General features: G+C 42.2%; 1 protein-coding gene and 1 non-coding gene across 2 annotated transcripts; both read right to left on the reverse strand.

The window, feature by feature from the left end:
* Positions 1 to 373: 373 nt before the first annotated feature.
* Positions 374 to 26,050, reverse strand: LOC116914408 (mitochondrial import inner membrane translocase subunit Tim23). The gene is made up of 7 exons (XM_032918650.1): positions 25,793 to 26,050; positions 21,104 to 21,162; positions 15,831 to 15,924; positions 15,051 to 15,135; positions 13,150 to 13,208; positions 11,375 to 11,485; positions 374 to 858 (listed from the first exon to the last, which is right to left on the reverse strand). The coding sequence occupies exons 1-7, from the start codon at positions 25,896 to 25,898 to the stop codon at positions 743 to 745; spliced, it is 630 nt and encodes a 209-aa protein (XP_032774541.1). The 5' UTR covers positions 25,899 to 26,050; the 3' UTR covers positions 374 to 742.
* On the reverse strand, positions 13,698 to 13,892 carry LOC116915182. Its single transcript, XR_004389841.1, has one exon. It is a non-coding gene; the product is annotated as a small nucleolar RNA SNORA74 (small nucleolar RNA).

Raw genomic sequence — 26,050 nt, forward strand, 5'->3', positions numbered from 1 at the left:
GTTGTTTAATGTCATCCATGTTATGCTACCAGTAGCCCTTTCATTTCACATTGTTTTGGTCTACTTCTGGCAGGGAAAGAAAAAAGCTATCACTTTGTGCTCAAGTATCTTATCTAGTGGAAGCAGTCTCTCTCTTGAGCTTAGAGCTGGCCAGCTCACTCCAAGGATCCTCCCTGTCTGCCTGCTGAGCACGGGGATCATAGGTGGTTGTCACACTTACTGGGCACTTATGTAGGTGCTGGGGATCCAAACTCAAGACCTCACACTTGCACAGCAAGTGATTACCTGGCAAACCATCTTCATATCCACAAGATCCTATGCTGGAGTATGACTTTGGCTGCATTTTCACCCCACAAGATACTATGCTGGAATATAGCTTTGGTTGTATTTTCACCCTTTATTTGGAAAACAGGGCAATATTAAGTTTTAGATTTTTAAATGAATTAACATGGTAATAAATTTGGAGAGTAAGTGGTTTTCCAGTTTGGGGGCAGGAGGTGCGAGGTCATCTCCAAAGGAGAAGAGAACACATTCTCAGTGAGCCACCAAGGGTTTGGCTTCCACTCACTGAGGGCAAGCAGTGCAGTCCAGGCTAAGCATCCATGATCTTTGTCACAGCAAATCAGAGTCTCCAATTGTTCAAAGTAATTGTAGGTGCAAGAGAGAAAGCAGCTCCAGACTGACTTATTCCTTGATCTGGATGACTATGAAGTGTCCCCCATTCCTGAGGTGGCAGACATCTTCAGAGTGACTGTTGGAGCAGGGAACCTTTCATGTGCTCCCAGTTGTTATACAGTGCATAGACACTGGTGAGTGTCAGTCCCGCCAGGCCACCACGTGCTATTCCTCGAAGACCACCTGGGGAAAGGAGAACAAATGAAAACAACCTCTGTACATGCCACAACCTAGCATTAACCTAGCATTAACGGTAGAAAAATGTTAATAAATCCGGGATAAAAGTGCTGCAAAATAGATAATGTAGAGAAAGTTCCTCTTTTTTATATTTTTGGTTGTGAGCCTAGCCTTTAATGGCTGAGCCATCTCTCCAGCCCAAAAGCTCCTCTTTTAAATAATCTACCCTAAGCAAGAGGAAAGTTTTAAACCATTATCAAACTCAGGAGGTAATTCCCTAATCATATAGTACACGTTTTTGTTGTTGTAAGCTGGTAGCTTCCTTGCACTTGTCATGACCTGTACCTACACTCCAGACTGATGAGGTGCGGCTAACCCCAGTCCCACTGGAAATAACAGTTCTGGTTAACACACCAAACAGTTAAGTCATTTCATGCTTGTTGGAAGATTCAGCACTAGCACTGTCAATGGATTCAGGCTATAAACCAAGTGCACATCCTATGTGGAAACAGTATTGTCAGCATTCGGACTCTGGACAGGTCCTCCAAATATTTGAGGACCCAAGAAGCAGTGGTGATAAACGCATTCAAGCTTTGAGTCAGCACTGATGGGGACACCAGCACTCCCCTCCCCTGCCCTCCTCAAACTGATATTCCTCACACAACTAAAACACCGTGCATTAACAGACTAGTTGAGCTATTTGTACACTAGACAAGTTTTGTAAGAAAAAAAAGATCATCTACCAATAAGCATTTAATCTGAAATGTTTGAAAATAACTACTGTTTAGAGGCAGTGACGCAAGCTTTTTAAAAAATTTTATTTAATGTATGAGTGCTCTGCTGCATATTATTCATCCATCTGCCTGAAGAGGGCATCAGATCCCATTACAGATGGTTGTGAGCCACCATGTGGTTGTTGGGACCTCTCGAACAGCAAGTGCTCTTAACCTCTGAGCCATCTCACCAGCCCGCTTAACATAGTAGAGAAAGAAAAGTAAGAAACTCCACCAGGATGGGGTTTCCCAAAGAAACTTAAGGGGCTAAGGTCATGTTTTACAGCTTCACAAATAGGCAGCACAAATTCCAGAGAGCTTACAGAAGTCTGAGTCACATTTCAAAAAGGCCCAAAGAGGGCTCAGTGGGGAAAAGTACCTGCCATGGGTTTGGTTTTCGGAGCCTATAGGAAAACTGCAAATTGATCTCAGACCTCCACAAGTGCCTGATGGGGTGGGGGAGAAAGAGAGGCTGAGAGGAAAAAGAAAGGAGAGCTGAGCCCGTAGCAAAGAAGCTGTCTTACTGGGGCCTCTGAGCTCTCTATGACAGTCACCTCGGTAAAATTTTAGTAACGATGTTCTATTACAGCAGCAGAACTAAGCCATTTCTGTCTTACCAGATGGCTTCAGCTGATACAGGGCTACTCCCCTCCAGAGTCTCATGTCTGAAGACATACGTAAGTCCTACTTAGGCTCTTAGGCTTCCACTGTGGAATACCATACGTAAATGTGTGGGAGGGAGTTCAAAAGCATAAGACAAAAAAAAAAAAAAAAAAAAATCAAAGTATTTACTGCAAAGATGGCCTATCTGTTAAAGTACCATGCAGGTATTGATATAAATAACATGTACATATACACGCTTAAGTAAAAAAAAATCTTTAAATAAATGGGAAATATTTCTAAGTTCCTATTTCTGCCATCTTGCTGTATTTGGACTGTAACACTGAACTTGAACTTAAACCATTCAGTGTGGTTTAGAAACTACAACATTTGGAAAATATACTGATCTTGTTTAATTAAGGATGTATCTTGTGCCACTGACTATTAAGTCAAGAAAAAGCTGTAGAGCTGGACATGAACTTTAATTAAAACAAAATCATACAATGGAAACAACGAACACATGGAACAGTAAAGGTGCTTTCAATCAGGCAAGCAAAGTACAACCCCTAAAGCCTACTTGAGAGCAAGACAAAGCAAGGTAAAGGAAAAGGGGCTCTTGCCACAACAGGAGAGAAATGACAGAGGGCAGGTAATGGACAGAAAGTACTTTATTGACTGAACATTCAATTTTGTTCAAACTGTCTCCCAATCACATCTCCAAGGCCTTGCAGACCCAAAAGGCTGTCTGCTCCCTTTGTGCTGGGCTGCAGCCACATGACTGCCATCCTCTGGTCTTCAAAGAACTGCAAATCACTTTTGCCAAATTGACCTTGTGCTCTAGGAACATGGTTTCTGCTTGCCCTTTGTGCAAGAAATTCCATACTATTTCTCAGATTTCGAGTAACCATCTACCCTGGGCTGCTCTTCAGCTTGTGCACCAGGGGTCGAAAATCTCTCAATGGCACCTGTAATACTTTTAAGATCTGCTGGTATGAACCACACACCCAATCCTAGCTTAAGAGCAGTCCTTTCTCACATACACCAGCCAAGTTCCAAATTTCTTTCTTCTGAGACACTGGGAACTCACTATGCAGACCAGTCTGGCCTCTGACCACCAGCCTATGTCTCCCAAATGCTGGGATTAAAGTCACACACCCCCACACTCAGCTCCCTAAGTTCTAATTATTATTTTCTTTAAATGTGAATTGTTTTTCCTGCATGTGTGTTGGATCTCCTAAAGCTGGAGTTAAAGTCATGAGCTGCCCTGTGGGTGCTAGGATTAAACCTATCCCCCCCCCACCCCCCCAAGACACTTCTTCAGCCTCCAAGGTCTAATTTTTAACTTTTTAATTTTAGGTCTTAGCAACTGGCTGAAAAAAAAAATTAACAAGCAACAATAAAAAAACCCAAGGGCCTCCTGATTTAGAGTCTCTTAAAATTGAGCAACTCTCTAGTTCAGAACAGGAAGTTGGTCAGCAAATATACTGCTAACAACAAAGTAAATAAGGCCAATGTTCAACCTCCATGAATTAAAACAAACACACGATTTGTGTGGTCAGCTTTACTTCCTAGCTTATTTACGTAGTTCTGCTACAGGAACAGGATAAGGACTGCATTTTCCAAACAGGGGAAGAAAAACAAGAGTCAGAACACTTAAGTGCCGTGTTTCTGGACAGAGAGACTGGTTAATAGCAGAGCTAATTTATTTTTAAGACGACGAGAGAATTAGCTGCCTGCGGTGCTGTGGCTCCTGCTTCAGGGGAACAAGACGCATTTACATGTTCAGCTTAGGGAAGGTGTTTATCGGTAAATTAAAAACTGGTAAAGGAGGCCAGGGGTGGAGTTCAGCTGGCAGAATGCTAATCCTCAGCGCAGCATCAATGAAGCCATGGTTCAACACCCAGCACAGCATACGACTTGTATGGTGGCACATGCTTAGAATCCCACAATCCAGTACTTGAGGAAGATCAGCGGTTTAAGGCCATCCTTGGCCACACAGGAAGTTTGGGTCCAGCCTGGTCTATAGGAGATCTCACCTTCACTTCCCTCCCATCAAAAAACTGTACAGTGGCTAAGAGTGTTGCCCAGTGGTAGAGTCCATGTATACCAGTACCGAAAAAGTACAATTGTGGAACATACATTTAACACACATCTCAATGATAATGTTTGAATGATTTTTTTTTGAAATTAAAAGTTACTTTAAATTGTGTGTGTGCTCATGTGCATCCTCAGTACAGTATCTCAGTGACCTCAACATCAGCTGTTGGTCCCCTGGAGCTGTAAGACACCTGATCCTCTGTGATAGTGCTCTTCACTGCTGAGCTAGCTTGTATTGTGTTATTTTCAACAATATTTACATCTGAAAAAATTTTCACCTAAACTATTAAACCCCTCATTTCCTGCCCCTTTACTTTTTTTTAAATCTCAACTATTCTGCCTATTCTGGACATGTATCTCACATAAGTAGAGTGTGACCCAGTATTTGTCCGTCAGTGATACTCTTACCTTTGTTAGTAGTTCAAACACACTGTTTCCTATGCCAGCATTCCCTTGCCTTGTAAAGGCTTAACAGAGTTCATTGTAAGTATCCATTTCCCCGGTAAAGGACAGTTGGGTTACTTTTACTTTTACCTTTGTGAATTGTTACATACATGGGTATACTCATTCAAACGCACATCAGGGTCAGCAAGATGTGTCAGCTGGTACAGGGGCTTACCTCCAAGCCTGACAACTAGAGATCAACTCTCAGTACTCAAATGGTAGAAAGAGAAAACCAGTTTCCTGAAGTTGTTTTCTGACTGCCAGGTGTGCAGACACCCAGAGAAAATAAACACACACCAGAGCCTCAAGGGTTGGGTCAAAGTTGTCTGGGTAAAGAGTAACCGATTCTACAAGGACACAGAAAGGAATATTCACTGAGCAGTGCTCTGTAGTAAGATCTTGCTATAACGCCTTTCCATTAAGATGTATCCCAATCTTTAATTAAAAGATGTATTTACTCATTGTGTGTATCTGTGCACCTAGGTGTACGTGTGCTGTGGAGGTCCAAGGGGCAACTTGTTGGAACTGCTTCTCTCCTCGCCACGTAGGTCCTAGAGCTTTAACTTCGGGCACTGCGTTCGGCAGCAAGTGCTTTCCCCACTGAGCTGTGTCGCAGCCCGCACCATAATCTTCCAAGTGCCTTCAGATTCAATACATGAATTCGCTATTAATGCATTTTTGTTTTAAACAGCTTAATTAACAGTCTGTGTTCTACGTTTATGCCTCCGAAAGGTATCTTGGTATGGATGCCTTATTGTGCATTAGGCATTATTGTGGGCTCTAGCAGTTCACCCATTCCAAACCGCAATCGTACTTTACTGAAGACATGAGACAAAGCTTCAAAGGAATCATAAAATCCACGTTTTCCTGAGACATGTGAGAGTAAGAACAGTTTTCTATATTGAAAATGGATTGCACTTGAACTTTTATTTTATATACAAATACACAAGTAGACCCTGGGGAGGTAGAATAGTTACCTACAAGGTCTGAAGCTTGAGTCCAATACCCAGCACCCCATAAACAGGTACAGCAGCACATGCCTCTTCTCCAAGCCAGCAAGCCCAGCATTGCACCAATGCCTCCAGTCTCCAATGGGGTCTCCAGTGCTCGGGTCACATGCACGAACCACCACACTAGGCTTTAAGTATTTAAAGACAGGAGCCAGTTCCTGTTTGCTGGTAACCTTAAACCTAAAAATGTACCAAACTTGCCAATCTATAAGATGAAAGTAATTCTCTGTCAAGCGACAAGGACTGCCAATTGTGAAAGTGAGCAAGTGCAACTGTGGAACAGTTGGTAATAATGTGTTGAACCATAGCACACTGAAGTCACTCCAACAAAAGCAGACAGTTCCCGTTCTTAATTTCTGATTTAAGGCAAAACTCAAGAGGACAGGCTGACTACAGAAATAAACTTTTTGTGATAGAACAAAACATAACTTCAGCTTTTAGATTCAAAGATTTGGAGAAGTTTAGACACAGTTAGTTTTTTGTAAAGTATCGTGGAGCTCCTAGAGCAGGAGGAAGTCTCAAGCTGACATGGCAGCAAAGCCTACAATCCTAGCACCCGGGAGGCAGAGGCTAGAGGACCAGGAACTTAAGAGCTTCAGCTACGGAGCCACTTATGTACCTGTCTTCGCTACATGAGACCTTGTTCCAAAAGAAGAAAGATGGAGAGAATTTCACGATTTTAATTCAGTCTAATGTCTACATACTTTTTCTCAAAGGAAGTTAGTACAAGTCCATGTAAATGCATTCCATTTCAATTACATTCTACCAGAATAAGAACAGCTACAGTTTTGCTATCATCTTAAGAGAGGCTAATAAGGGGTTGGGGATTTAGCTCAGAGGTAGAGCGCTTGCCTAGCAATCACAAGGCTCTGGTTGGTCCCAGCTCCGAAAAAAAAAAAAAAAAAAAAAAAAAAAAAAAAAAAAAAGAGGCTAATAAACATCTATTTGGGAAATAAGGTCCAAGAAGCCAACAGAGGGCGATCCTGCTACAGCACGTCTGACAAAACTCACCGAAGCTGTACATTTTGTAATATACACATCTCAAGAGAACAAAATTTTACTATCATCAAGATATCTGTATAGACTGTATCAGTCTGTTTAGGGTGTTTCTCTTCTAATGCCTTCCATAGTTTTAGCTTTCCACAAACAATGTCAGTTTATAAAAATAAAGTTAGCAAAGTATAAAAAGGGATAAAAAGTTAGCATTTCAAATTTAGCAAACACCATCAGGATTACCATTAGTTAACCTGTTCTCTTTTTAAATGTCAAAACTGAATGTCAGATCTACAGAAGAACTCACATGCACATTTCAAAAGACCTCTGATGACCTTTTCATGACTGCTATTTTAAGTATCAAATTAGAAAGGGCTTTCTTTCCTAAGGCATTGGAAATCAAACCTAGAGTTTCATGAAGGACAGGCAAGCATTCTACCCATGAACGATTCCCTGATCCTATCTTTACTTTTTGAAGGAGGTTCCTCAATAAAGAAAATTTCCAGGCTGCCCTTGAACTTGTAATCCCTCCGTTCCTGAGATAGGTAACAGTTGAAAAGAAATGGATTACAGTTGGTGTCACGAACCAGGTAAAGTTTCATGTACCATATGTAATAGGTAAAAGGCTAATTGCTGTAATGTTGGAAATGTTTCAAAAAAAGTAACTGAGGGCACACCCTGAAGGAAAGGGCTTCAGGGAAATTACAATAGCAATAAATATCAGAAGTTTCCCAATCTTACCACCAACCACGGAAAACCGAAATGAGACACAAGACTATTTTTGGCAGTCAGGAAGGAGCTGTGGGATTCCTCACAAGTTTGAAGCCAGCCTAATTCATGAGTAAGACGTTGTTTCAAAACTAAATCAAACCAATAACAAAAACTATCTTTCATCAGTCGGCATTCACTTGAACACAATGTAGGGCTAGAGACACTCAGTGATTCAGAACACCCTAGCCCCTCCAGACCCCAGCACCTCAATCAGGCAGCCCACAACCGCCTGTAACTGCATCTGGGGACTCCATCCCGATGTCCTCCATATGCATATACTCACATACAGGCACTAACAGATTTACACATAATTAAAAATAATAAAAAATAAAGCTAAAAATCAGAGTAGATGATACTTCAAGCTGATAATGATACAGTCTTCAAAAGTCACTTTGGCAATAGTTATTACCAATTTTAATATGCAGACTAGTAATCTGGCTTTCAGTAATTTATCCTGCAGCACAGAACCATATATGTTTAAAGGAGGTCTCAAGAAAGCCATATATAAACAAGACGAATGGATGAAAATTCGTAAAAAAACATATTTGGAAAGAACATTCTAAGCAAAATGAAAACCAAATAAAACCCCTCAAATGAGGTAAAAGCTGTAGAAAGACTGGTCTCCTCTTTGTACTGAGGGCTCAAATCATGTAGAAGAGTGAGCCTAATGGGAAGGCTGGGGACTATGGGACTTTTGATTCAGTCTCATCTTCTAAATGGTATTCCCATAAATTTATTAAAACTTCCAGAATGAGGGCTGGAGAGATAGCTCAGTGGTTAAGAGCACCGACTGCTCTTCCAGAGGTCCTGAGTTCAATTCCCAGCAACCACATGGTGGCTCACAACCATCTGTAATGGGATCCGATGCCCTCTTCTGGTGTGTCTGAAGACCGTGACAGTGTACTTATATATAATAAATAAATAAATCTAAAAAAACCCCAAAGAAACAAACAAAAAAAACCCCAAAAAACACCAAAACCTTTCAGAATGCAATGTTCATCTTTCTCCAAAGTAGTCTGTATCAAATATTAAATTAGGATTTATAAAAACTGAAAGGACTCTCATCAGTCTCTATATGGAGAGCATGGCTCTGGCAGGCCTTGCCCTTCTCCCTGATTCCCTCTGCCTCGCTAAAGACCATAAGATTCCATTCCTAGCGCTACCCACTGAGGTCTAGTCCCTTATTTGGTCACCTCCTCCTCCTCCTGTGGCTGACTACCAAGGTTCAACTACTTAAGTACTGAAGTCCAGCAGTCAGAAGGCACCTTTGGCTCACCTAAGTAACAGCCCAATTAAAATTAAATGCCTCATTCGAACACAGGGCAAGAAACACAGACGTTCCTTTTACCTTTATAAACGGTCATTTGACTATGGGCAGCGTCTATGTCTTCTCTACCCAGAGGCAGGTCTTTGTCCTCTTGGGACAAATGCCCACCCTCCTTCCTTGTTTCCTTCTGCTTCTGCTTCTGCCTCTTATTCCCAGCCCTGTGTCCCTCTGAGGCAACTGAATCTCCTTTGTTCAGAGAACCTGGTTGTGAGGGTCCTGAGCCAATACTTTCCGTTTCTAAAACAGGACTGTACTCCAGCCCTCATCCTGCTACACAAAAACAGTGCCGACAGGAAAGTTGTCCGAATGACTAGGAATCCCTGGGAGACACAAATGAAACAAAGCCTCACTTTCCTAAGGAATGTGACGCTATCACAGTAAAAGCCTGAGGTTGGTCTTGCCTTTAGGAGACTGCACACACATAGGGAATGGATGGTGCAGCGCGGAGGAAGCCAGAACAGCAAACTACTGCATCCCTCAAAGACACACCGTGATGTTAGTCTTTACTGACAACCTGACCGAGGAAGCGTGCTATCTAGAAGGGCACTCCAGATGATAAACTGAAGGGGGGATCGATCCTGTAGGTAGGTGGCACCATCTCATAGGCTGGGAAACGGACAAAAGAAAAGGGCAAAAGGAGAGCCAGTCAGGAGAGCCATCCATCTGTGTTTCTTGCAAGCTCTAACAGGCCTGCTCTGCTCCTACAGGCTTGACTCAGTAACATTAGGTCTAAACAAACCTTTCCCTCTCTGAATTTGTTTCTGTTAAGACCTTTCGGTTGGCAAAGCCAACTAATGATACATACAACGTTTCTACTACGTTACAAACAGTATTTCTGTTGGGTTTGCTTTTTGACAGTGTCTCTTCTTGGCCAGCTTGGTCTCGAATTTCCTACACAGCTAAAAAGGAACTTCAACTTTTGATTTTCCACCACTAGAGTGCTGGGATTTCTTGTGTGCGCCACATCTGGTTTTATGTAGCACTGAATATCGAACCCAGCACTTCATGTACACCAGACAAGCCCAATCCATCTGTCTTTGATATGCACCTTTCCCTCACGCCTTTATCAGGTGTAAAGTTTGCCGTCTGTAGCTGCACTCGAGGCTGATATCATTTTAAACATCTTCAGCAGTATTCCTTAACTACTTTGACTTTATGTTTCCACCTTTTCTTTTTCACCTTGAGATAAGGTCTATGTAGCTCTGGCTGTCCTGGAACTTGTAGACTAGGCAGGCCTCAAACTCAGAGATCTACCTGCCTCTGCCTACTCAATGCTGGGATTAAAGGTGGGAACCACTCTAGCCACATTTCTAACAATCTCTCACACAAGTATAACTCTAGTAATTCTTTTGATTGATTGTATATTGGTGTTTTGCTTGATGTCAGTATGCACATGGACGCAGTGCCTACAAGGCCAGGAGAGGGAATGGGTCCTCTAGGACTAGAGTTAGAGATGGTTGTGAGTCATTTTATAGGTGCTGAGAATTAAATCCAGGTCCTTTCAAAGAATAGCCAAGAAGTAGTTTTAACAACTGAGCTATCTCTCCATTCCAATTCTAGTAAATCTTTCTTCAAATATCTTTGATGACTTTTAATCTAAATACAAACTTCTTACTCTAGCTTCCTATGCTTCAAAGCTAACTCTTCCAGACTTGTGGTCCACATCTTTCTAATGCTATCATATGATATCCCCGAAGTTCAGTCCTTTGTTCAGGCCCAGCTCAACTATTACCCCTCCCTTTCCCAAGATTCCCTTTATTTCTCCATCCTGGAGGCAATGTGGTTATGGCAGAAGGAGAGAGGAGGAAAGAGGAAGGAGGAGGAAAAGGAATAGGAGGAGGAAGAAATAGTAGTAGTAGTGGTGGTGGTGGAGGAGACTTTTGGGTCAGACTAGGATTTGCTTAGCCTAGGTCATAAAAGAGAAGTATAGCAGATGAAGACAGTTTATCTTGCCTTGTTTATGAAAAGAAGTTCCTGTGATTTTCTTCCCTTCAGGTCTGTATAGAAGACTTACATACAAGCCTAAGCTCTGACCCAGTCTGTCACGACTCACTACAGGACTTCGAACCTTTCTTAACAGGTATAGCCCTATGATCTGGATGCCATTTAGTTTAAAACAAGATTTTACTCGGCAAACAAGAGACGTCATCATCTTTTGGATAGAAGAACAGATTCACGAATGATGGTGCAAACGCAACAGACACTGTGCTTATAACCTTTAAGGAGGGTGGTGGTGTTTCTGAAGCATGACCCAACATGTCATGGGCTGTGAAGAAATGTTTGATGAAACAGAAGTCAGTCACAAAAGAACAAATATTGTCTCGTTTCACGTATGAGATGGCAAATGCAGAATATGAGATCCCCAGGAGTTGGTGTCAAGAAAATAATAAAACCCTTAATAACTATAAGGTTAGACTACTAGATTGTTCTTTGTGTGTATATAGGCATGTGCATTTTTCCTTTGAATATTATAAAATTTTTTCAGTTTTCCACTCAGTATCACTCACCTGTACATTTATATAACATTCCTGTCATGGTTCCAGCTGCTACTGTGTTGAGGTCATCTTCTGCACCCCGTGTTTTCTCAATGATAACGCCAAAAGCACTATAGAGCAAAGCTAAAGCAGAGAGAGACGGTGATGAAAGCCAGAACAGTAATCGTTTAGGTAAGCACACCAAAGACAGTCAGAACATCCCTGAGCACTGCTTTAACAGGGAAATTCTGGCAACAAGTGTCTGCATTGCTGCAGGGATCCAGAAAGGGATTTCCTAATACAGGGTACAGAATACAGTCACATAAAAGGCAGGAAGATGCTAGGCCATGGTGGCACATGCCTTTATTCCTAGCACTAGGGAGACAAGAGGCAGGTAGATTTCTGAGTTCAAGGCCAGCCTGGTCTACAGCATGAGTTCCAGGAGAGCCAACACAGAAAATAAAACAAACCAAAAGGCTAGGAAAACCTTCATTTACTGATACATAAAACCAGGTACATGTGCATACAACCGACTGGTTATACAAAGAAGGGCTTGTGAAGACGCAGAAGCAATGCTATCACTAGAAACCATTACTGTGGAGTATAAGAAAAATCTCAAATATTTATTTATGCTACCTATGCTTTAAAAAAAAGTACCTACATATTTCTATTATAGAAAAACACTATTGCCAACAGTGACACACATCTTTAATCCTAGCACTCCCGAGGCAGAGGAAGGCAGATCTCTCTGTGGGTTAGGGACCAGCCTAGTCTACATGGCAAGATCCAGCCCATCCAGGTATGTGCTTACCTATATAGAAAGGTCCTGTCACCTTCTCCCCAAAAACAAGCACCCCAAATATCAATAAACACGAGGCCTGACTTTTATACGTTACAAACCCTTCAGTTGTACAGAGCCATTAGCCAAGGCCTACAGTATCTCACCTGTATCTATCAGGCCCAATATGCATTACACTTCTTTCTTACAACTTTTCAGAATTAGAGCTACATGGGCAGTACACACCTTTAATCCCAGTACTCTAGAGAAAGAGGCAGGTGGATCTCTGTGAGTTCCAGGCCAGCCAAAACTATAGGGAGACCATGGCTCAAAAACACCAAATCAATTACAGCTGTACTTGGCCTTTTGTGTGTTGTGGAAATTCTATACTTTTATGAAAGCCTCAGATGGTGAGTAATGTATATGTGCCTCAAGTAGAGTGTCAATCACTAGCAGTCAGAAGAGCAAGCTCTTCGTGGACAGCATGACGAAAGCACTGGGTTCTGACTAAGCACCATTACATTACCCTTGCCTACAGCTGTGAACGCTTTCCTTATCTACAAAAGACTTTCTGCAACCCTGCCATTTAGGGCCTGGCAATCTACAGATGAAGTCACTAATGAACAGGCTATTTGGAAAACAGAGCATAAGCTCTGACCCAGTCTGTCACGTCTCACTACAGGACTTTGAACCTTTCTTATCAGGTATAGCCCTATGGTTTGGATGTCATTTAGTTTAAAACAAGATTTTACTTGGCAAACTGTGACAAGAGTATTTACAAGTCTTTTCACAGATGATAACTACAATATCCACCTGAGTGGATTTAAATGTTGTTCAGCCCAGAATCAGAATCTTGGTTGATCAAACCACACATTCTTTCTTTATATGAATGACTTAATAGCTGGGGACATGGCCCAATGGAGGAGTGTTTGCCTAGCATGCCTGGAGCCCTGGGTTTGTTCCACAGTGAGTGCACAACTGAAGACACTGTCTCAAAACAAAAGATCAATTGAACAAGATTCATACTTACCCAGGGAACCTAGAGTATTAGCCCAAAGTGCCCCTTGCCTAGTCACCATATTCAAAATCCTATCAGGGAAGAATGAGAAAAAAAATGTATTTAGGATCACTGTTTCTCTACTAATCTTATAAGCCATAATAGTAGATACTTAAAACACATAGGCCCAAGCCTCGATGTTTTTGGGACTTTGAGGTACACCTTAATACCGCCTCAGATTTTTAATAAATATGGCTGTCACTTTATACAAGTGAGGTCTATGATAAAAATTCCCAAGACTGTGGGCAATTACTAAACAAAAGTCCTTTAGTAGATACAAAATTACTCAGGGCAGATTAAATACAAAGGCTTCAAACAGCAGCCTGTAATGTATTTACAAACTGATCTGTGTTAAAACAATGTCACTGTAACTGTGACACAGTGGTCTGACGTTCTTTGGGAACGGAGTACATTTCAGGATACTAAGTAGGACCCATGGAAAGGACGTGGGTGTTAGAACGCCAGGCGGAACTGAAGAGACAGGCAGAACCGCCCTAGGAGGGAGAGCACATGGAGAAAGCGCTGTCTGCTCCCACACTGGAACTAAGCCGTCAGAGCGGACGCTTAGCACTCTCTCAGGGAAGCAAAGTTCCTTCTTACACCAGAGCCACAGGCCACCAGAACGGTGACGCAGTGGCCAGGCGAAGAGCACACATTACTCTCCCAGCAGGGTAACACCATCACAGGAGTGTCTGGGACGGCTGACTACTGCTGGATACAAAGTAACAACGCAGTAAGCTGTCTGGGACGGACAGCCTGGCGGCCCATCCAGTGTGACCCTATAGCTACTTCACTTTTTATCACCATCACCTGTCCACAACTCTGCACAGCAGAAAGCAGAGAAAGTTCACTCGATCACAAACTATGAAGAGATTAAACTAGGACTATGAAACTATAGACAATGTGTCTGGCTATAAACTCTACCCTTTTCCCAATTATTAAATGCTGCTTTCAATATGGGAAGATGAGAAAGATTGTGTTGCTATTGTTTTCAAAAATGAAATATAATGTTTTGCTAAGAGACTTCCTACTTCTAAACTCATTATTACTACTGGTTGGGGAATTGTTTCAAAATGACACAAAAGAAACTGAGTGACTGGCCAAGGCTGATGGCTGTTGTAGAAGAGTATGAGTTCACAGGAATTTATTACGGTACTTTGGCTTCTTCATACTACAAAATTTGAATTGTCAATGAATTGTTCACACAGGAACAGAAAAACCTGGCAAACATTTAAGGTTTCCTAAGGCCAACTCCAGGCCGTCTGCTGCCATCTTCTGGCAGAACAAAACATTCATATTCAGAGATTAAGAATGCTAAGTATCAGAATCTGGGCAGATGGCTCACTGGGTAAGTGGGCAGCTCCTGAGAAAGGACACCGTAGGCTGACCTTTGGCCTTCAATGCACCCCCTGTCCCCCAACATGGACACCCGCACACATGCACATGCACACACAATAATGATCTTGGAGTTGCAGAAATTCTATCTAAGAGTTTCTTCTGTTCCTCCCCATTTAACTGAACCACGCCAGCAAGAAGCTGGTAAATCACCAAGTTCTCCAGTCCCATGGGACCCAGAACAGTCAAAAGTCCCCATTAGCAGCTCAGCGGTTTAGAAAGTATGCCATAGAAATTTGGAGAACAGAACACGTGTAAACCAAGAAATCAGGTCAGGGCAGTACCAGTTGAATGAGGACACTAACTCAAAATCCACTCCTGTGCATAGCTAAGACACAGCACAACAACTTGGTTCCTTATCGTTTGAATATATTAAAAAGAGATGGGGGAATGTTAACTATTTAAACATTTCATTAACATCAGATGGTGACTAACAAAAACCCCGAAGTGATGGTTCATATGCAGGCATCCAGACTTACTGTACATTTCTTGGTTTGGACCAGGGCATGCTCTGAGTTTCCTTCAATCCTAAACGAAGCCCGTTCAGTGCCCCGAATGCAGCCCCTGGTGGTGAATCATAACAGTATATATATATATATATATATATATATATATATATATATATATATATATATAAAAATAATTCTGGCTGTTTTTTCATATAATAAAAATGCAATACAAGTTTTTTAAAAAAAAATTTATTTAACGTATATGAGCACACTGTACTTGTCATCAGACACACCAGAAGAAGACATCAGATCTCATTACAGATGGTTGGGAGCCACCACGTGGTTGCTGGGAATTGAACTCAGGACCTCAGGAAGAGCAGTCGGTACTCTTAACCGCTGAGCCATCTCTCCAGCCCCACAATACAATTTTTAAAGATGAAAATAGTATCCTACCTATTTTTCACTTTGAGCACCATTAACAACTTGGATTTAAGGACATTAAAAATAGAAATCCTGGGGGTTGGGGATTTAGCTCAGTGGTAGAGCGCTTGCCTAGGAAGCGCAAGGCCCTGGTTTTGGTCCCCAGCTCTGAAAAAAAGAACCAAAAAAAAAAAAAAAAAAAGAAATCCTGGGCTGGAGGGACGCTCAGCAGTTGGACACACTGACTGCTCTTTCGGAGGTTCTTCGTCAACTCCCAGCAACCACATGGTGGCTCAGATCTGTAATGGGATCCGAAGACAGTGACGTGTCCTCACATATAAAATAAATCTAAAAAACAAACAAACAAACAAAAAAAACCAAACTACTTACCTGTCATGCAACATCCTCCAATGGTGAAGAAAGCTAGTTCAAATCTGCCTCGGGTTTTATTAGCTCCAGTTGGCAAAATAAACTCATCTGTATCCTAAGGGTCAAAAAGGAAAACCAAGATGAGTATTGCCTAAAGACTTGGAGAGCTGTAAATTTCTTACTATTTTTCTCTTCTAGTTATGAGACAGTGTCTATGTAGTCTAGGCTGGCCTGGAACTCAATATCCAGCCTCAGTTTCCCAAGTGCTTGGATTACAGGTCAACTTTTCAAAGTAGTTTTGAAATAAGTAAACAACCAAATTAATACAAAATGATTTATCACATTAAGCAAAAGTCAAACTCTCTGTAATAAGAGCCAGCACATAAATCAAAAACAATGACAGCTTCTTGGTTGTCAACTGGTCTGCAGAACTATGGAACTAACTAAAACCCAAAAGCTAGGCAAATCTGTGATTTAAAACAAAATCATTTCAAGTGGGAAGATTTGCCTTTATTCTGGGCCACACCTTCTGTCTATTTAAAGGACACGGAAGAAGGCTATATTCCAATAATGGCTGTCTACCAACAGAAAGTATAAGAATCCAGTAGTTGTTCAATCTATGAGTCCCTAGCTGAACTGGAGGATTTCCAAGTGGGTCCTTGGAGGAGGTGTGTAGCTAGAATGGGCTTTGAAGACAACCCAATGTCTGTCTCTATACCTGCTGTCTATGGATCAGGATGTAAAACTCTCAGCTACTTCTCTAAGGCCACGCCTTTCTGCTCTCTGCCACGGTAATAGACCAATCCTCTGAAACTGTAGGAAAGCCCCCAGTTAGAAGCCCCAGTTAGAAGCATGGCAGCACCCAGGCAGACGCGGTGCTGGAGAAGCAGCTCAAAGTCTGAGAGCTCCATCAGCAGGCAGCAGAAAGTCACACTATGCCTGCTTTGAGCATTTGAGACCTTAAAGCCTGACCCAGGTGCCTCCAACAAGGCCATACCCCCTAATAGTGCCACCACCCGAGCCTATGGGGACATTTTCGTTCAAACTACCACATTCACCCCCTGGCCACCATAGGCTTATAGCTCTATTATAATACAAAATGTATTTAGTCCAACTTAAAAAGTTCCTGTAGCCTACAACAGTGTCAGCATTGCTTTAAAGTCCAAACTTCCAAGTCTCTTGTGAGATTCAAGCAATCTGCTAGCTGGAATGGAATCAAAATGAAAAAGCAGATCATACACTTCCAACATACAATGGAACAAGATAAACACTAAAATCCCAAATAGGGACTACTGGACCAAACCAAGACCAAAAACCAGCTGGGCAAACTCCGAACTCTGCATCTCCATGTCTGATGGCAAACGTTCTTTAGACTCCAACTCCTTTCAGCTTAGTCGACCGCAACACACGTCTTTCTCTTGGGCTGGTTCTCAGCCCTACTCAGCAGGTGTCCCAGTGCCATGGCATCTCCAAGGCGATCCAGGCTTCACCTTCACAGCTTCACAAAATGGCCTCTCTGGGCCTCCATGCAGACACCCCCGACATATGCCTGGCCTCAGAGGATTTCCTTAGCCAGAGGGGGATTCCATAGCCCCTTTCTTCTATCATTGACTTAGCTAGAACCTAGCTGTCAAGTTCTGTTGCTTACTGAAGCTGGAGCATGGCCCCTTGTTCAATTACATCTTTAACAGCTTTCTGGTTTTGACGGTTTCCTTTCCTAAATTTAGCTGTCCTCCAATTTCCTCTAGAGATCTGCTTGCATCTATCTCCTGAGTGCTGGGAATAAAGGCATGTACTTTCACTGGATGTAAACTTTTTTTTAAACTCCTTTTCACAAGTTGGAAGTTTAGCTGGGTGGGCTCTTGCACTGGGGTCACCACTCCTTTTATTCCATTTACCATCAGGATTCTTTAATCTGTTTATCCCTATGAACACAGACTTAGGTCCATTCTACTTCCCGGTGCCCCTTCTCAAACTGTACAATTTGTAACTTTCCTTGCTCCTTTTCACTATAGATCTGCATACGCTTAGCCACTTAATAACCAAGTAACACAGTCAATATCTCTGCCAAAGATGTCAATCCATAACTCTCCAACTTACCCTCGGGCAGATTTTTTTGGAGAAGGGCAGAGTGACAACATTCTTTGCCAAAATATCACAATAATAGTTTTAGGATTTAGCTGGACCCCCCAGTTCAAATCACCCTCAGCAATACTATCCTCCATGCTCCTACTTGTATGGCCCTAAGCCAAGCTTACAGCACTGCACTGCTTTTCTCACCCAAAGTCCATATCCTCCAAAGAAAAACATGGTCAGGCCTATCACAGCAATACCCCAGTTCCCATCTAATGACTCAGGGTTTCTATTGCTGTGAAGAGACACCATGACCACAGCAACTCTTATAAAAGGGAAACCTTTAATTGGGGTTGGGTTATAGTTCAGAGGTGTAGTCCACTATCATCACAATGGAAGCATGGCAGTCATGGCCCCAGAGAAGTAGGGAGCTAAGAGTTCTAGACCTGGATCAGCAGGCAGCAGGAGCAAAGTACACTAGACCTGGCTTGAGCATTTGAGACTTCAAAGCCCACCCCTGGCAACACATTTCCCTCAACAAGGTGACAGCGCCTAACAAGGAGCCCAGGAGGCCATTTTCACTCATGCTACCCCATACACTCACTACAGAAAATGATCTGGTAGACAATAAAAATATTCTATTTGGTATTCTGTATGTCAGAGATGCTTCCTGAGTTTTTAAGTAATGACCCAATTTTAACTTATTCTCAACCTCTTGTTTTCAGAAGTGTTTTATTTGACCAGAAAAGGTAAACGATTGCCCTTTAATTCAGAAATAGACAACTAAGAATTGGAAATAAAAAGGACAAGCAAAAGCACCAGCCCACACTTCTGCAGTATCAACCAGTCAACACTGCAAGGGTTGGAGACAAGTGCACAGCAGCTCATATACAACTGACAACAGAAAGTAACAGAGACTGCAGATAATGTCCTACCAAGATGAGTACTATTTAAGATGTCTGTAGTCCTCAAGTTGAATTTGAATCTAAGAGCAAAACTGCCAGGTCAAAACTGTTTTTCATATTGTTAGGAAATGCCAAGCCTTTCCAAAGCAGTTCTAGCCTTTTTCCTTTTCTGAGAGTCATTCTTGAGAATCTAAAGCTCAGGCCAAAGCAGTGGCACACACCTTTAATCACAGCATTTCGAAGGCAGGAGGATCCCTGTGAGTTCAAGGACAGCTTGATCCACAGTGAACAAAAGGGCAGCCAGAGCTACACAGCAAGACCCATCTGGGGTGGGGGTGGGGAAAGAAATCCACCCCCCCCACAAAGAAATCTCAAGATCATCACTGACTACTATGTAGTTAAGGATCTTTCTGCCTCTACTTTCTCATGCACTCCCATGCCTGCTTTAGCACCCACATCACTTGATGCTCCTACTGGCTTGCTGACCAGCTTCCCAATCTTCTTTCTGTATGTTGGTTTATGTGAAGTGACAGATCATCTATGATCATATTTAATTAATGTGATTATTAGACATTTGTATGGCTTCATGAAGATATATCTATTCAGATCCATTGCAATTTTATAACTGATGTTTTTCTCTTAAATGTAAAAATTTCAAGACATCAGATGTTTCAGAAATATTTTTCCCCAGCTTTTAGGCTGTCCTGTCGCTTTTTTCTCTTTTGTTTGTTTTTGAGATAGGGTATCTCCACATAGCCCTGGCTGGCCGATCTGGAACTCAACAGACATCCATCTGCCTCTGCCTACTACATGCTGAGATTAAACGGATGTACCACTATGCCCAGGCCTCTTGTCCCTCTTTGATATGGTCTAAAGTATATACAGAAAAAATTAAATTTCAACTAAATTCAACTGTCAATTTTCCCCTTTACTACTTGTACTTTTAGTGGTGTATCAAAGATGCATTTTTTAAAAAAAATTTTTAATTTAATCACAACCACCGGTACCTATGATTTTATTTTAAGGGGCTCACAATGTTACCTGTTGATCTGAGTTAACACTGCATATGGTGTGAAGTTGAGGTCCAACTTAATTCTTTTGCACATTCATTCTAGTTGTCCAACTCATTTCAGAAAATGACCATTTTCCTGTCTTAATTACCTTGGCACCCTCCTTGAAAAACTGCAATTAAAGTGAGGGTTTCTTTCTAGTCTCAGTTCTATTGCACTGACCTATACATGCCTTAGTAACTCAACTGTCAGGAAAAGGTTTTAGGTTGATAAATCATCTCATTCATTGATTTTCACAAGTATCAGGTCTATGTGTTTTGCACTAACATATGGATGTTGGGATCTAACTCCCAATTTCAACCCCCTCCCCCCCAATTCCCTTAGGATTTTGATAGGAATTGCACTGAATCTGTAGGTCAGTTTGGAGACTGTTGCCAGTTTATCAATGCTAATTTTCCAAGATGATATGTCTTTTCATTATTTAATTCTTCCTTTTTGTTTTTTTGAGTCAGGATCTTTCTATGTAGCTCTGGAACATTTTTATGCTAACTGTAATAAACTTGGGCTAATTTTACTTTTAGAGTGCTCTCACTGCTATTTCAGAGAAAAGACTGATTTATGGCTATAGCTCTTACATTTACAACCTTGTTAAGTTCATTTATTCATTTTAAAAGGTTTGCTTGCTTTTCTGCTTTTCTTTAAATTTTTGTAGCTAAGCTCCCTCCCCCACTCTGAATAGACCCAGCTGTCCTGAAACCCGCTCTGTAAACATGAGCTGTCCTCCCCAGTGGTTGGCAGGAATAAGGGTGTACACCATCACCAAGCAGGGTCATATTTATGTAGCTTCAAACTCAGAGCTCTGCCTGCCTCCCAAGTACTGGACTTAAAGGCATCCACCACCAAGCCTGAGCAAAACCTACTTCATTTATTTTTATTTTTAGCTGTGCTGCCTAGACAATTCTGAGAAGAGAACGGAAATGTTTTTATTGCTCCTGATTTGTCACGACTCAGTCTCTTATTGTTAAGTATGACATTAGCTGTGGATGTTCTGTAAATGTCATTTAATAGGTTGAAAAGTTGTGGTGGTGCACGCCTTTAATCCCAGCACTCAGGGGGCAGAGGCAGGTTGATCTCTGTGGGTTTGAGGCCAGCTTGGTGTATGAAGTGAGTCTAGGACAGCCGGGTCTTGTTACAGAGAAATCTGATTAGTTCTTCTAGGAGTACTCTGCAGCTCAAGTCAGGTCTAAGCACTTGAGCCTTTGGTAGAGTAAGGCGCCAAACCAAACTAGCAAAAGCTTTATCTTACCTGAACGAGATAGCGTGGGTCCACATTTAAGTAAGGAGACAGGGGGTTCATACCAGTCACTAGAGATAGAAAACAGAATGTCACATTGCAACAAAATCCATCCAATTATTTCATACAGGACTGACTCAGCTAACTGTTATAGTCAAAAAACCCAATGAATGTAAATTTTCTTTAGGAACTAGGCCTTGCACCAATGCACTACATTTCCCTAAGATATTGAATTACCAGCAAATTATGAAACTCCCAGAAAACTATCTTAGGTTAGTTATTACTGTTTTGGCTTATGTTTAGTTTTATACATTTATACATTTTCTTGAGTTTGTATGCGTGCTTGAGTGCATGTGGAGGTCCCACTAGTGCCCCTTCCACCTTCCAGTTTGCTTCCACGGATCCGACACAGGATACCAGGCTTGGCAGGAAGTGCCCATACCACCTCCTCTCCATGACTTTAGCATGACAATCAATTATCAATTATGATCAGTCTCTCAGGGAAAAGAGTGGTTGGGCTAGGTTTTTGATTATAGAAATCTATCAAAGCAGTTTGTCTACATCACATTTCTAATAATTTTACTAACAGAATCTCGATGGTAAGGAGAATCCTTGCTTTTACCCAGATATAAAACTTAATGGAAAAGAAATACAATCTCCAGGTTAACTTTAAATCTACCAACTTTGAAAACAAAATAATCTAGCAAGAAAAATGAACTTTCATAGATCTTTAAATCTAATATTTGGGTACTTCTATGTCTTGGTTGATTGTTTCCAATGCAAGCATCCTGTCTCATATCAACGATTCCTTACCAACTTACTTTCTCTTACCCCTTCAACTCACTTTCTCTGTAAAAATTAGGAAATCAGCCCTAATGGCTTCCATCTACAATTAGATCAAATCCAATCCCCTTTCCCTTGCTTATAAAAGCTTGTATTTGTTGCTGTTTCCCACCTCTCTGCTCTTACAATCAATTTCGTAGTTCATTCCCTTGCAACTCTCAAGACAAACTGACCTGGTAGCTGTTCCAGAAACACGTCAAGTTTGTTCTCTTTCTCACCTTTGCTAAACTTAAGTCACAGCTCAAATGTCAACTCAAAAGTTGTTTTTTTTCCCCCTGACTCGTTCTCATATAGTCTTCATCTCCCACCACCACCATTGTCATCCCAGGGCCCTATTTTATTCTGTCATGGCATTCATCACTAACTGCTGTGTCCTTATGTCACCCTCCTCAGTAGTATATGTACACCAAAATCAACAATTACTTTGTCACAGTAAGTAGTTGTGGGATGATGTCACAGGAGAGGCAGGTACAAGATAGAATGAGGCCTGTCATTGCACGAGAAGGAAGGATGGGCGGGAGAAAAGTTTGAAGGAAGAAGAGATGGGGATGGAAGGAGAGAGAGAAGGTGGCGGGGGAGACAACATGGAGGCTGATGCTAAGATTCCACGCTGTGCCTTTACAGGTTGTTATAAATGTTCTTAAGGGATGATGTGTACAGGGCTTTGTATGTTTTGGTGGGCAATTGTATCTTATCAATTGGATCCAAGGTTACTGGGTTAAGTGTTTTTTCATGTAGCGACATAAGTGTAAGAAAAGTGTGCAGTGCCTGGGTTCGGTCCCCAGCTCCAAAAAAAGAACAAAAAAAAAAAAAAAAAAAAAGAAAAAAGAAAAGTGTGCAGTGGCTAGAGACACTGGGCCACCACGGAATTGGGATGTGTGTGCAAGGTATCTTCCAGGTATCTTGGGGCACTGCAGCAACAGATCTAGTGGGGGATAAAGACAACATTTTATTACTTATAATTTTACAACAAGTAGCGCCCTTCATTTTATGCATGTGAGATATCCTAAGATACGATGTTTTTAAGTGTAAAGGTTTTAGAGAAATACTTCAAGGATTAGCAAGAAGAAACACTCTAGTAAGGGCTTGTCTTAGTTAGCGTTTTATTGCTGTGAACAGACACCATGATCGATGCAAGTTTTATAAAGGACATTTAATTGGGGCTGGCTTACAGGTTCAGAGATTCAGTCCATTATCATCAAGGCGGGAGCATGGCAGCATGCAGGCAGGCATGGTACAGGAGGAGCTGAGTTGACACACTTTCACCCGAAGGAACAGACTGAGTACCCTCAGGCAGCTGGGAGGAGGGTCTCCAAGCCCACCCCCAAAGTGACATACTTCCTCCAACAATAATACCTAATAGTGCCACTCCCTGGGCCAAACATCTGCAAACCATCACATTCTACTCCCTGGCTTCCATAGGCTTGTTCAAACACATGAGTCTATGGAGGCCATATCTAAACATAGTATATTAAAAGTCCAAAGTTTAAAGTCTCTTCTGAGATCCATCCAATTACCAAACTGTAATCCCCAAATTAAGACAGGCAACCAGCTGGGCAAACTTCACACTCTGCCATCTCCATGTCTGATGTCAGAACGGTCTTCAGATCTTCAACTCCCTTTGAAGTTTCAACTCTCTTTGTTGACTGCAACAAACTTCTTTCTCCTTAGCTGGTTCCATTCCACCCAGCAGATAGCCATGGCTCTGGTGTCTTTAACATCTTTGGGTCTCCAAACCAGTTTCAATGTAATAGCTTGTTTCAGTGTCCGGGATCCACACGTGATCCTCCAAAGGGCTGGCTTCACTTCTCCAGCTCTGCCCTCTGTAGCAGTTTAACTTCAGGCTGATCCACACTGCATTGTTGCTGTTGTTCTTGGTGATCATTCCATGGTACTGGTGTCTCCAATATGCTTCCACTGCAACTAGGCTTCACCAATAGCCTCTCAAAGGCTCTCTTCATGGTGCCAAGTCTCACTCCTTTGCCTGACCCCTTCACAGTCCTGGGCCATCAATTGCAACTGAGGGTGAACCTTCTCCAATGGCCTTCCATGGCTTCTCAGAGTGCCCAGCCTCAGCTGCTCTTCATGATCTTCATGCCCTCAAAACCAGTACCACGTGGGTGACTGACTCTTACACATTACCAAGTCCAGCTGCAGCATGAGGTAAGCCTTGGCATCTCTGGAACACAGCTTCTTGGTGCTCTCAGAAAACCCTTCCTAGATTTCACCTTAGTGATGATGATTTCTTCCTTAGCTCCAGCTAACCAGCATTAATTGTCCCAGTAGTCTCCTTCTCCTCTTGAATACAAAGCCAGAGACACACGGCTGAAGCTGCTGAGCTCTGCTGCAATATGACCCCCTTGTTCTATTACAAATCACTAGCTTCCTCTTTTGTAACTCCTTCACTGCCTATGCTTGGCTGTAGTGGATCTTTTTTTTTTTTTTTTTTTTTTTTTCGGGGCTGGGGACCGAACCCAGGGCCTTGCGCTTGCTAGGCAAGCGCTCTCCCCCTGAGCTAAATCCCCAACCCCGTAGTGGATCTTGCTCTGTAGATTGAGCTTGGATTTAGAGATCTGTATGCCCATCTCCTGGGAGTAAAGGTTTGTACTAAGTTGCCTGGAGCTAATTTAGGTGGGTGGGATCTTGCCCCAAGGTCATTTCTCCCTTAATTCAATTTAATACTCTTGAACACAGGATTCATCTCCATTTCACATCCTGGTGTCCCTTTAATACTCGAAGCATTTTGGTTTTTTCCTTTCTCAATTTCCCTTTTTTCATTAAAATGCTCTTCATAACCATGAACTTTAGTACCTATACAACAGAATTTACACCAGGCTGTTTTGAGACTTCTTTTCAAAGCAATTAAATCTCTTCATCTTAACCTCAGGCACACTCTTCGGACAATGGCAAAAAGTAGCCACATTTTAACCAAAAATACCACATGAACAGTCCCTAGGCCACATACTGAAATTCTTCACTGAACCATCTTGGGCCTAATTACTTACTCTCAACAGTTCAATTACTCTCAGTATCAAAGTCTTCCACATTCCTACTAAGATAGTCCATTATGCTCCACTGACAGCATTCCACTGCTTTCCAAATCCACAGTCCCCAAATTCACATTCTTCCAAACAAAAGCATGGTCAGGCCCATCACAGCAATATCCCAGTCTCTGGTACCAACTTCTGTCTTGGGCCAAACATATGCAAACCATAACAGGGCTATTCCCCATCAACTCCCAAGTTCTACTTATCCAGTTGAATATCCATAGTTACAAAATATTAAAAGCCTGAAATATGTATTTAGGTGACTGAGCAGGGCCACCAAGCAGGGTATTCATGCCACTGTAAATTTGAATTTGCTTATTTCGCTTTCAAAATCTGTTTGGCTCTTTTCCCTTGTTTATAAATCTCTTATAAGTTTCGTTCGCTTCCCAGCTCCTTCTGATTTCCTGAACTGTCTCAAAATAAACAAAAAGAACGAAAGAGGTTTCCGCCTAGCCGATACTTAGAAGTGTAGAAACATTTAAAAGCCGCGTGAAAAAATAACTGCGGGTTTTTGTTATTTGGAATGTTTATTTGTAGAACTAGGGTCTCCTAACAGGGCCACACATACAGAAAAGTGTGTGATGAGAAAAGAGATGGGGGAGCTACAGGAGGACATTTTGTGTTTCCTGTCGAAACTAGGTCAATAAAAGCTTCCTGGGAATTTATGATCCCCCAAATTCGTTCAGTTTTGAAACCCTATCACTGGTGGTGAATCTAATGAAGGTGAACAGGAAAAGGACAGGGAACGCTACACATTTCTAGTTGTCCCAGAAACAGTCAGAAATGGGAGCAAGCTAGGCCCGATACTCACGCGGGACGCCGGCCAAATCAGCGTTCGAGTAACCCGCTCCTCCCGCTCCGAAGAAGCCCGCTAACCCGCCGGTGGATTTGTTGCTACTTCCTCCGCCACCCTCCATGAGGTCGCAGCAAACAGCGGCGGGCTTCCCACCACCACCTCAGGCCGGGGTCGTGTGCTCGGCCGTGGCCCCGACAGCAACAGCGGGAAGACCCGCGTTGCTACTGCCACCTTCACACGCTGACCTTCCGGGCGCCGGCTCCCGTTAAGCAC

Source organism: Rattus rattus, chromosome 13, assembly GCF_011064425.1.
Source record: "Rattus rattus isolate New Zealand chromosome 13, Rrattus_CSIRO_v1, whole genome shotgun sequence".
NCBI lineage: Eukaryota > Metazoa > Chordata > Mammalia > Rodentia > Muridae > Rattus > Rattus rattus.

What these genes read in the sequence shown, in the direction of transcription:
- LOC116914408 (XM_032918650.1), bottom strand. Translation starts at nt 25,898, where the DNA reads ATGGAGGGTGGCGGAGGAAGTAGCAACAAATCCACCGGCGGGTTAGCG. An exon ending in TCCAAACCAAGAAATGTACA is followed by an intron (nt 13,209 to 15,050) that starts GTAAGTCTGGAT and finishes CTTCCCTGATAG; the next exon opens with GATTTTGAATATGGTGACTA. An exon ending in AATGTTATATAAATGTACAG is followed by an intron (nt 859 to 11,374) that starts GTGAGTGATACT and finishes TCCTTTCCCCAG; the next exon opens with GTGGTCTTCGAGGAATAGCA.